The sequence below is a fragment of the Lissotriton vulgaris genome, chromosome 8 (assembly GCF_964263255.1).
Source record: "Lissotriton vulgaris chromosome 8, aLisVul1.2, whole genome shotgun sequence".
NCBI classification, from domain to species: Eukaryota; Metazoa; Chordata; class Amphibia; order Caudata; family Salamandridae; genus Lissotriton; species Lissotriton vulgaris.
In genome coordinates this window covers 828,492,247-828,505,148 of record NC_141696.1, presented here as the reverse complement: position 1 = coordinate 828,505,148, position 12,902 = coordinate 828,492,247, and the positions used below count along the sequence as shown (strand labels likewise).

Sequence of the window (12,902 nt, the reverse complement as noted above, 5' to 3'; positions counted from 1 at the left end):
GGGGGACGGTGTCAAAAGCCGCCGACAAGTCCAACAACACCAGCATGACTTTGCCCCCGGTATCCAACACCCCCTTGATAGTTTCAGAAACCTCAAGGAGCGCCGTCTCGGTGCTACGATTTGAACGGAAGCCCGACTGGGAGTCATGTAAGATCTCATGGGTCTCCAAAAAATTGGAGAGCACCGACTGAACATATTTCTCCAGGATCTTAACGAGAGCCGGCAACAAGGAGATCGGCCTATAGTTGGCAGGGACCTTCGGGTCAAGACCCGGTTTCTTAAGCAGCGGGATGACCATTGCCTGCTTCCAGACTGGCGGAACCACTCCCTGCCTCAATGAGAGATTCAGAAGAGGGTTTGCCAGTGGATTAATCACTTCCGCCAACTTACCCAGAAGCTTGGCTGGGCAAGGGTCAAGTGGAGACCCAGATTTCAGGTTGCCCATAAGCGCTAGGGAAGCTGCGGCTGGTAAAGATGGAAACTCAGCCAATGTGACGCCCTGCGCGGCCGGATGGAACAGACTGGCCTCAGGTATAACCGGCATAACAGGTACCCCAGATGGAAAAGAGTCCAGTATGAGTTTTATCTTGCTTGTAAAGAAACACGCAATGTCCGCCGCCCAGGCATCTGAGGGCACCTCTTCCGATGTAGTGGTCCGAGGAGATATAAACTCTCTGACTATGGTAAAGATCTCCTTGCTGGAGTTTGAGGCTGCCTCAATTCTCCCCGCAAGATAGGCTTTTTTTTCAAGGCGGATGTCCCGGTGGTAGACCTTGACCACAGCCTTGTAGGCCAACCTGTCCATGCTATCATAGTGTGCCCGCCAGGCCCTTTCGGCCACCTTGCACTGCTGCCGCTTAGCCCACAGAGCAGTGGTGAACCAGGGGGCGGAAACCCGCTTCGCTGTCAGTCGGGGGGGCAACACCGGGGCCAGGTCGTTGAGCCTATCGGAAAGCCATGCTTGCAGGGACTCCAAATCTCCCTCCAGGTCACCGGAGAGGAGACAGGGATGATCCGCAGCAGCCTGAGCCAGCATCTCAGGGGTCACTCTGTTGAATGCTCTGAACGCGCGACCCCGCTGCTGCGGGGCAGAGATGGCCGGCCTGGTGATGCCAGTGATAACAAATTTGGCAAGCCAATGATCAGACCACAAAACCGGGAGGGTCTCTTTCACCACCAAGGGCGATGAAGAGAAGACCTGGTCTAGAGTATGCCCCTTGGCGTGAGTCGGCCCCTGCAAATAAGGGATGAGACCCAACGGAGTCATGGCCTCCGAAAGCTTTATAGCAGCGGGGTCAGACGGATCATCCATCCGCACGTTGAAATCGCCCGCTACTATACAGTGTTCTGCTCTCAGGGCCAGTCCCAGCAGCACCGAGTCAAGGTCAGTGAAGAACGTTCCGGGCGGACCAGGGGGTCGATAGACCAAAAGTCCCTTCACTGATTGGTGCGGCGCAAGCGTGATAGAGAAAGCTAGCGATTCCGAGCCGCGGATGTCCTCCGATGGCAAGACGGTACACAGCGTGCCCTTCTTCACCACCAGTGCCACCCCTCCGCCCCTTCCCTTGGCTCTGTCCTTCCTGAAGATGTTATAGTCAGGCGGGATAGCCATCGCCACGTCAGGGTTAGAGGATTCTCCCCACCAGGTCTCAGTCATACGTGTACGCCTACGTGTATTAGAAGTGTCCATTATTCCTGTACAATGTGAGTTGAGGAAGCTTTTTAGCCTGGCTGGATTCTAATAAGTAGTAGTAGTATTATTGAAAGTTACTTTGAACAAGCAGGGGTAGAATAAACCAAACCGTGCCTCAATAGAGCGAGCTGGCCTCGTAGCGAGAACTCTTTGCATCTGTCCGCTATAGACTTTGCATAGTCTTGTGAAAAGAGATGGTTACCTGATAATGAAATTCTTTTTGCGGATCGAACTGCTGATAACACCTAGAGAAGATCAGTATTCAAGAAAGTACAGTATAACTCCTCTCGGTTTTCTCATCCTGGAAGACGCTGGATATGGAGGGCCTAATCTATGAGCATGCTGAATGCTTGGAATAGTACCATCTGGTATATTCAACACTGTCGGCAGAAACGTTTTGAAGAAAGTAATAGGATCAGAACCTTCTGAGCCTTCCTGTAAGCCATATATGTGAACATTATTCCTTCAGTTCCTGTTTTCAAGATTTTCAGTCTGCTACTGCATAGATGTGACTTGGGATTTAAGAGCTTCTCCTTTAAAAGAGGATGAACCTAGAGACTCCACTATGTTAAACGTTGGTAATTCTTTCTTCCATCTTTACCAAACCATCTGTTAAGACTTGTAGGTTGGAATTTGTCTCTTCTACGAAATGGACATGGAGCACGAATCTCCTCTAAAAGAAGGTCCATCGAGATTGACGAGATTTGCTTTGGCAGGGAAGGAGGATCTTTTTTCACCCGTTTGGTTGACACTTTGTTAACTATAGAAGAAGCATTGATGTTAGATGATGAAACACTTTTGGGTGGCAAATTCAAAGAATCCTCCATTGAGCCAAGATCGGCGCGCGGATCGAACGGAGTATAAATGTGCTAATTGTAGGTACCAGCAGAAGTTTTACTATCTTCAATCTGCCCATGCAGGGATCGGTCAAGCCAAAGACACAGAAAAGTGGTGAGGGAAAAGTGCGCTAAGTTCCCTCAAGGTATCCTGAACAAAAGAATTGGCTGTTGTGCAACACCGCAGCCTCAATTAGAAGTGTGCGAGTTAGAAAGCGCAATGTAATATACTAACATACTCCAGCTCAATACTGTGAAATTGGAAAATCAGATAAAATACATTTATATTTTGTGAACCGAGAACTTTATTTTTTGTGAGTTAGGTTTGCAATCCCATCACTTGTTGGAGCCATTGGGAGTTTTTGGAGGCTCCTTTAAATACCTAAAGCTTCCTCACCTACTGATCAGGGGTAGGAAGAATGAGCACAATTTGATCCACTCTACTCCGTGGTCTTTGCTAACACTGAGTGGCACAGAGATGCGAATATGGTACTGATTGGAATTGCTGAGGCCTCTCACAGCACTGGTTCCATACTTTCTCCGGTCAACCTATACATGGACCCACTTGGTGCTCCGCTCATAGAGGACAGTAGAAAGTTTCACCAATATGCCAATGATACACAACTCTTCTTGAAAGTATTCTCTGCTTCAGACATCAAGCTCCCTCAAACACTCCTTGCACATCATCCAGACCTGTATGTTCAGTGCCTCCGTGAAGCACAACCCAACCAAGACAGAATTCTGTTATTTGCAGAGAATAATAAACAAAATGCAATACAAACCTGGCCTAAGGACATGACACTTTCTTGCATCAAACTGCAATTTTCACTGAATGCCTTTGGATTCACCCTGGACACCAACCTCACACTCAAGGAATACATTGCCAAAAGACAGATTGCCTGGTCCAGGTCTGTTTTTCTAAAGAAAGGCAAAGTGTTTCCTCAAAGTATCCTCAGAATTGATGTTCAAGCCTTCATACTTTTGCATCTGGATGGTGGTGGTGCAATACTCCATGGTCTCCCAGATCCACACTGGCACTCCTTTTTGATTTCCTACACACTTCAGCACGTCTCCTCTGGAGCTAGAAGAAATAAGATTGCATCACCCTCATCCTGATGGAACGCTATTGGCTCCCATTACCAGCCAGGACCTTTTTCGAAGCCAGCAGCACCATTTACCAGCTGTCATGACTAGCAACCTTGCTTATCTTGAGGCAAGCTCACTATCTCTGGCATAACTCGAAACACCTGCAGCCAGGACACCATCAGACTACAGACCAGGAAGTAAAACAAGCATTTGCAATGCAATAGGCCTTGCATTAGGACAGTTTGAGCTCTTGGTAATGTAAATGACACATTTTTTATTTATGTGTTGGTTTTGAAAATAGCGAAATTAATAGCTTTGTCATTTACAATGCCAATAGTTTTAACTTTCGCAAATGTGACACCTATAGCATTTGTAATGCAATATGTGTTGTGTTTACGTGACTTCGAAGTATTGATATTACAAATAACAATGGCTTTTATTTTTTTTAATAATTAATACTTAAATAAAAGTTATTGTAATTTATAATGGCAACAGCTTAAACTTTTGTAAATAACTTTTGTGAAGATTATGTTCAGTGTATTTTATTGTGACGAAATTAGAAGAACAGAAGTGAAATATTAAGATCTTTTGGTGACATTTGTAATAAAGCTTGAAACATTGAGAGAACATATTTGAATCAGTTGTTGTTGAATGGTTGTACAGATTGATTCTGTGGTGGCGCTGAGTGATGTTGTGGTGGCGACGAGTGATGCTGTGGCGTTCAGTGATGCTGTGGTAGTATAGTGATGTTGTGGTGCCCCTGAGTGATGCTGTGGTGGTGCTGAGTGATACTGTTGTGATGCGATAGATAGAGCGAGGGCTATGGTGTGTGCCTGGTGGAAGCGTGCACTGACAGCTGGTGGTGTCTGTGTCCGGTGAAAGCGTGCACTGATGGCTGGTGGTGTCTGTGTGAGGTGAAAGCGTGTACTGATGAGTGATGGTGTCTGCGTGGTGAAAGTGTGCACTGACGGTTTGGTTTTCAGTGTAGTTGTGTGTGTGTTTGTGTTTGTATGTGTGGTTGTGGGTGTGTGTGTGGTTGTGTGTTGTGTGTATGGTTGTATGTGTGGTTGTGGGTGTGGTTGCACTGTAAGGCATTTGTGAGCGTGGCATTGCTAGAGTTCACACCTTTCAGTATGAGGCTTTGGGGTAGAGGTGTGCCAGAAAAAACCTAATGAACGCCAGATTGCAGCATAATGTGTACTAAAATAGATCAGCCTTAAAAAAGTGTGTAAAAGACAATACATAAAAAAATAGTTGTCTAACCATTAGGCGGGTCGGATGGTGGTGTGTGTGCATGCCTGGTGGAAGCGTGCACTGACAAATGGTGGTGTGTGTGCCTGGTGGAAGCATGGAATTATAGCTGGTGTTGTGGTTGCCTGGTGAAAGTGTGCACTGACGGCTGGAGGAGTGTGCCTGTTAAAACGTGCACTGACAGCTGGCGGTGTTTGCCTGCCTGGTGAAAGCGTGCACAGACAGCTAGTAGTGTGTGTGCATGATGGAAGCATGCACTGACTGGTGATGATAACTGGTGGTGTGTGTGTCTAGAGGAAGCGTGCACTAATGGCTAGTGGTGTGTATGCCTGGTGGAAGCGTGCACTGACTGTGGTGTATGCCTGGTGAAAGCGTGCACTGATGGCTGTTGGTGTGTATGCCTGGGGTGGAAGTGTGCACTGACAGTATTATTTTGTGGGAGAGGTGGCCACTTCGAACGGATATACACTAATGTTATGTTTTTTTCTACAAAATGTATTGTTTTGTTCTGATATAAATTCGGTCACGACGTGGGACTGGGTTTCTTCTAGGTTTTTCTTGCAGGGTTTGCACATGTATGCAATACTTGTCAGAGAAAACTGCACTTGTTGCTTATGGTCAGCACACACCACGAAATGAACTTCCAAAACAAAATAATTCCACTTGACAGCCAGTCCATCAATGCGAAATCCATTTTAAAACAAGCACTGGATGCAGGCAGTCATTGCGCATGATGTATATAGTTCACGCACCTGCAATGGAGGAGCACAACACAAGTATGCTCTGTTTAATGACAGCTAGGACTCAAGTGTCGCAGGCTAGAAAAGTTATGTAAAGAGTTTGGCGAGCCACCGCGCCCAATGAATGGACATTCTACCGCTGTTTGTGCTCAAGGTGAATACCTAGACATTTTTCAAATATGACATTGTTTACATTAAATTGAATTTCAGACTCAAAATACGCAGTTGTGTTTTTTGTTTTCCGATGGATGGGTAAGTGAAAGGATGGATGCATGCACAGGTAATGAATGCTTGAATGGGTGTATGGATGAAATGGTGAAAGATTGAATGATGAACGAAAGATTGAATGGATGACACAATAATAACGTGCCTGTGGATGAAAACGCTATATATTGTACTATACTGCATGTTTTCTTTGTACATTCCCAAAAGCTGGCGTCTTTTACAGCCAAGCACAACCACGACTGCAAAAATAAACAAGCTTTTATTCGCATCAAACCGTGTTGCATGCTTTTCGTTGAATTAGCATTCCGCAGATGCAAACTTTTTCCAATGAATTCTTACAGAAAAGAGACACGTTCTAGCCTGCACTAGAATTCAGCCCCGGCCTCTCATGAATGTGCCCCCGTAGGAATGTAGCTATACCTTACACAGAGGCACTGTAGCTATTTGTTGTCATGGTGTACACGAATGAATGAATGTATTTATTAATCATGATAAGAGAACGTGTAAACAGCAAATATAACAGATAAAAAGAGTGTTCGCTATGAAATAACTCTTTAAACATGTTTAAGAAAAAGCTATATGTTATCTGTGCCATCCAGACCCTACCAGTGCACTGGTACATTTCAACACTGTCCTCAATGGTACAAGAGCGTGCAAGGTAAAAGTGGCAGTGTTAAAACAGTGCAGCTAAGCCTACGAGAAGGTACCTGCAGGAACACAGCATTAAAATGATGTGACACGACAATATCGCTGTACCGCGGACATTTATTATCGTACTTTTTACTTTATTTTTTATTTTTAACCAAGTGCTTACATTCACACTGAACTCTTTCCTTCTGCACAGGAATGAAGTTTCACTTTTAAGCCCCCACATTTTGCCATTTCGTGTGTTTTTATTATCGTCAATTCAAACCCGAATGCCTCCAGGCACCTGCGGTTCCAGACATCTGGTATGCCATGCAGTGTCAAGGTGAGAAGAAAATAACGGGGTGGCGCTTTGTCCTTGAAGCCAGACTTTAAAAGCAATGTTGCTCCGAGTCAAATGCGTATCTACGTCGTTCATGTACATTCCAATATGCGTCAGACTAAACAAGCATTGCTAAAGCAATGCCGTAGGCGAGGCCTAAAAAGCGGTGACAAAGCACACTCTGGAGCTACAAACACTCTGTGCCATGAAAATAGGGCAGAGCCTCACACAGAAAAGCTGCACCGAACTCTCACCCTAATATCCTCGCTTCACGAAATAGTGTGATACTGGCATGTCGCCTTATCTCTCTGTTCGCCAGTTCCATTATTTGCTCAATTCAAAAGAAATAATAATACAAGCCACAAAACTAACTGAATGTATGTAAGAGGGACTTACCAAGCGCCATCTGTCGACCTCAAGGAGCTAGTAGAGCCAGATCTTGGCTTCATAACAATGCGCATTTTGTAATCGAATTCCAAAGGGTTTGGGCACTGAAAGTTTCACTGATCCTGCCGCTCGCATGTCACACGCTCCAAGGAGGACAGAGCGCATTGTCGAGGTCCGACAGCACCGGAATGCTCGCACTGTGCTAGCGATGCTTTTCTTTTAATAATGCAGCTGTTTTTTTTACAGTGCACTTAACCTCTTGGATGCTAATGACAAGGGTAACTCGTCATGCACTTCCCATTCATTTCAATGGTAATTAAAGGAGACAAATGATGTTGCCTTAGCACTAAAGGGGTTAACTCCTTGTCGTGTTAGGCTAAGTTGTAAGTAATTGTTGCTGACTCGCATGGGGACTTGCATTTTCCATTAAGCTTCTTGGGGTGCTCGGGCTCCTCTTTGACTGACGTCAGAGTTCACCCCGGCAAGCGTTCTGTTTCATTCACAAATGCTGCCTGTGTCGTCTTGGGGATGACAAGAGGCTGTGCTCATGAGCAGCCCGAGGTGAAGGAAGATATTGTTCGATCCCTCGCGGTGACCTAATACAGCCTTCCTGACAAGCTCACCTCTACTCTACGGAAGCCTCGTAGAGGTTTCCTTACATCTGCACTCTCTTGCTGCAACTGGAGTTGGGAGGAATTAAGGCAACCTCGAGACAGCTTCCCTTAGAAACCGCGCGCAAGAGACAGAGGTGCTCCCTCAGCAGCTGAGGGTCTCATGTGACCCCGATGGAGAAGCCACTCAGTCTGCTGTTCCTCCCCTGGCAATGCGAGGCTGGGGAGGGCAGCGCCGCCGCTTCTTAGCCGCATGCGGCTGGGACAAGCTCAGAAAGAAAAGGGCTCGACGGTCCACATAAGTGCTGGCATTTGTAGACGATGTTCTCATTTTTATGTTCTGTGTACGAACGCAGAGTTTATATATACAGCGTGTCATTGTCAACAGCAAGCGCTTGTGTTAACCTTCACATTAATTTGCAACAAATCACGTAGTACCCGCCTTAACATTGCGGGTTATGAAAAACGTGTTTCCAGACAGCGGAAGATCGGGAAATGAAACCCAGACTGTTATGTTTATAAACATGGGCTTTCTTCTAACGTATTATTACACAGACCGCTTAGAAGAAAACAAGTAATTTGCCCGCAATCACAAGTTACCGGTCTAGGTTGCTGCACGCTTTCATGAAGCAGAGTTGCTGGCGGGGGCGAAACCAGGAAGTCAGGCATCCTTGCCCGTGACATGGGCGGGGCCTGTGACGTGGCCGGAAGAGGTCGGTGTTGCTCGTTGATACGGGGCTCCCATCATGGAGGGAGAGCCCCGCGGTAGCGTGAAGATCCAGAGAAGTGCCCCGCGTGTGGAGATGCGCCGGAGAAAAGGAGCACAGCGAGGCGACGCGACATAAGAGCACGGTGAGTGGAGGGGGGGATATGTGTCTGTGTGTGCGCGCGTGAGCCCCGTCAGTGGTGGGGGAGGGGGGTGCGTGCGTGCTTGTGTGTGTGTTTGTGTGTGTGTGCGTGTGTGTGTGTGTGTGCGCGTGCCTGCCTGTGTGTGTATGCCTGGGGGGGAGTGTGTGCGCATGGAAATGTGTGTGCGCATGCGTGACTTTGCCTGTGTGTGATTGAGCGAGCATGTCAAGGGGAGGCAGGGGACGTGCACGGCCCCGTGCGCGCCCTCGAGGAGGAATCTGAGACAGCAGAGGCTCGTGCCTGTACGCTGTCTCACATTCCTCCGAACACGCCGGCAATAGGTCCTTCGCTACGCTCGACCTAAAAAGGAAACCACAAAGCAGCCATTTTCCATCTGTGCACCAAGGATATTCAGCATTTTCTCTTTATTCTTCAGGACATCTTTAACGGTGCTCCAATTTAAGAAAACTCACCTATTTAAAGAAGACTGCACCACAGAGCATTAACCATCCACAGCCCTGCTTCCTCTCCTCTAATTCTTTGACTTGCTCACTGCTTAATTTGACTCGTGGTTTCAGGTGCTTGGTGTCTGCTCTTAATTGTCAATACAAGTTCTTCTGACAGTCTGCCACAAGGTTGCTCTGTCTGGCTAATTTAGAGATGACCACAACAACAGTTGATTCAATATACATTGAAAATCACTATTACCAAGCCATTCTTGCAGGTTTGAGGGCCTGAAACGGTCTGAATTGACACACTTGTAGGAGAGCGTGATGGTTAGTAGTTGTGTTATTACTATCTCTGGCAGCATTGCATGGGCAATGTATTTTGTAAGCTGCAGTGGCCTGGAGGACTGGCACTTTTTTTTTGCATATTAAGCACTAGACTTACGGCCAGATTCATGAACCTCAATTGCGCTCGCAAAGGGCCAGATTCTCAGAATCTGGCACTTTGCGAGCGCAATTTTTGCATTTGAGATTCATCATCCCAAATGCAAAAATCGGTAATAGCGAAGTCGCTAATTAGCGAGGAATTACATTTAAGGAATCTCTAATTGAGATTCCTCAAATGCAATTCATCATCCATTTTCAAATTGCGAAATCGCAATTTCAGGCCGCTATTTACCGCGAGGTCAAACCTCGTGGTAAATAGCGAAAACTTAAAAAAATGCTTTTAAAAGCATTTTTCTAAGTTGCATGTTGCACACACACATGTCCTTTGGACATGTGTGTGCGCAACACCAATGTAGTTTCCCTTTCAGGGGTGCTACAGGGTGTCCTTTGGACACCCCTAGCACCCTTGAAATCGCATCCTTATTTGCGATTAGCAATTTGCTAATCGCAAATAAGGAATGTGTAGGAATCGCAATTTATTTAGCGATTCCTACATGAATCCCGTTTTGCGAGTCTGTAATAGCGATTCCTTATGAATCGCTATTACAGACTCGCAAAACGGGTCTTTGATGAATCTGGCAGTTAATGCTGGTCTTGGACCATGTGCAGCACTGTGGGTGTTTTGGCTATGTTTGCACAATAGAAATGCCATATACATATACATGCATACTGGTGCACGTTATTACACTAATATTGTTGACAATTTATATAGAGCATACAGTCACACCACATTTTGAACTGTTTTTCAAAACTTGAACAAGTGATCTATCCTTACACATAAGAAACCAACATTTTCGTGTTTCATCAAAAAGTAACACCTTTAAGGGACAACCAAAGAAGACTGGGAGTGTATTAATGGTATCTGCTTAAGCAAACTGGGAGTCAAGTTTCTTCTACTTTGCCCTTTTCCAAAGCAGATAAGAAACACTGGCAAATCAGATAGGCCTGGCAGTTTGGGCACAGGGTCAAGACTGATATGCATATGGCTGGGTTCAAACTGGAATGGCATGGTGAGCAAAGAAACGATGGATTTAGGCCCATATCTTGGTACTAGGGTGAATGTATGACATTTTTCTGCATTCTGTCCATCAATCATTGTTTTTGCATTTGTCACCCTGAGTGGGACGAGTATGCCCACACTTGGGTCCCGTGCCCTCCATGCCACTGGAGTCAAGTTATCCTGGCTGATGAGGGGTGAAACCCCGAAACCGGTCCTAGGATGTTTGTTTCCAGTCCAGGGAGGACCTGGCCTGGCAGTTCAGGCTGGACTTGTTCCCATTGGGCACAGGGTCACAACTGATTTGCATATGGCTGGGTTCAAACTGGAATGCCATGGTGAGCAAAAAAACGATGGATTTAAGCTCAGATTTCTGTCTTTACTTCGGTCAATGTATGACATGTTCTGCATTCTATCCATCAATTGTTGTTTTTGCAATTGGCTTAAAAGTTTGAGCATATGTAGACCACGTTTGTACATACTTTGATTTATTAAAGTCAGATCTGTTGCGTTTGCCAGTGCTTGATCACTTTATTTTAGCACTAGATCCATAGATGTTCTTGAAAGGTCCTGTAACAGAAAAAATGGTTAATTAACACGTTTTTTTCATTCAGCTCTATAAATATTGAAATCCTCTACATACTTATGTTTTAAATGTATAGTTATTGTCTTTAGAATTACAATGAACCGAATAGAAATTACACGAACGTTTTCAAATCACTGACTCGCCAACATAATCTAAGTGCATTTGAAAACAGGTGCCATTTTGTTTAGGACTTTTTGTTCTATCTGCAAAGAAAGAAAGATTTGGCATACACCTTTCCAAAGGGACAAAGTGACCATCCACCCTCTAGACTGTTCAGAAAAGGATGAACACTTTAGCCAATATGTGCAGAACTATCCACAGGATCAACAATGGTACTCTTGGAAAGATTAGTCCAGAATATTCTCCGTGCCTAAGAAAAATGATCTTCCCGGTGAACGTTTGATCCAATTAGAATCATAGTCAAATATCCTTATTCGATTGTGCATGTAAAATCATAAAAGAACACAGTACAGTTTGTCATATGAAAATAAAATACTCGAAAAACAAGTAAATAAAACTTGCTGCTACCATTCAATTCAGTAAAAATCGCAATCCATACAATGAAGACCTCTGCGATAAAGGACATATAGAAAGAAAGAATACGTCCTCTTATACAAAGGCAACACGACCTAGGAATATATAGATATTTGACTATTAAACTAGAATCATAGTGTGCTAATGTAACTGTGAGTTTTAAGACCAATTGTGCATTTAATACTTGTCTTCCTCTCTTTAGGCACATAGCAGTATTTCCATGCAAGATTCGAATACTCCCTCAGTTTATTTTTAACTCTCGAGATCCTATAGTGATGGGAGTTATTATCGAAGCTGGCCAGGTGAAGCAAGGAACCCCCCTTTGTGTACCTAGTAAAAGTGTAAGTACCATGTTCACTTAATTTCACCTACCTTGTGTGAACGTAACAAGGAATTGATTTGTCAAACTGCTTAAAAGATTTTTGTAGAAAGCTTTAAAATGGGCTGGCTTTTTGCTTGCTACCCTGTACTTATGCATTCACAATCGGACTACTCTACTTGCAAATAAATAGCTTCTATTTTATGATCTTATTCAGCAACCACTTTTTTTATGCAATATTACCTCTCGGAATGAGTGAAAACTGTTTCATTTGTTTTTGATGTCTCTTGTGATCTTCATTCTGTGTGGAATGATGGAGCGCCAAGGGGGTTAATACATTGCTTGCAAACAAAAAATTGATTCAGAATGCTGCTGTACACCTATATTATATAGTTGCTAAATTGCAGACTGTTGAACCATGAAACATTAATTCTAATATATAGTACTTCCCTGTGTAAATCCTATGTGTATTCCTCCCATCCATTTAATGTTTTCCTGCCTGTTGAGGAGTATTGAGACTTTTACTGCATTTTTTTGTTCAGCAGTAATTTACCTAGAGCTAGCAGTTAAGTCCTTTTTTCTACCTTCTGAAAATTATTTATTGTGTGATAAATGTTTTATTTGGTTTTTCCCTGTGAATAACTACCATAGAGATACCTCATGTAATGAACAGAATTGACCCGCTATCTTGACTAGAGCATTTGCATGCAAGTTCCATACTGTTCTATGGTGTAGTTAGAACTGCACTAGACACTGGCCAGGGAAAATTAAGTTTACCTTTTAGTGATAAACATTTCCTTGGCATTGTAGTGTAGTTCCTAGTTTCCCACTAGGCCCTGCGCATTGGAATAACATAAACAGTAGTATCGACGTAGAAGTGCGGATCTTCCAGGCCTCTACTGACTATGCTAAACTTAATTGGGGTTGT

At 44.5% G+C, this 12,902-nt stretch overlaps 1 protein-coding gene across 2 annotated transcripts in view; it reads left to right on the top strand.

Moving 5' to 3' along the window:
* The window catches only part of EIF5B (eukaryotic translation initiation factor 5B), a 697,227-nt gene that overhangs the window by 600,178 nt on the left and 84,147 nt on the right, over nucleotides 1-12,902 (top strand). For both annotated transcript variants that reach the window (XM_086934729.1, XM_086934728.1), the window contains exon 22: nucleotides 11,858-11,996. In XM_086934729.1, the coding sequence (XP_086790855.1) occupies nucleotides 11,858-11,996 (139 nt within the window). The remainder of the gene's footprint in view (nucleotides 1-11,857; nucleotides 11,997-12,902) is intronic.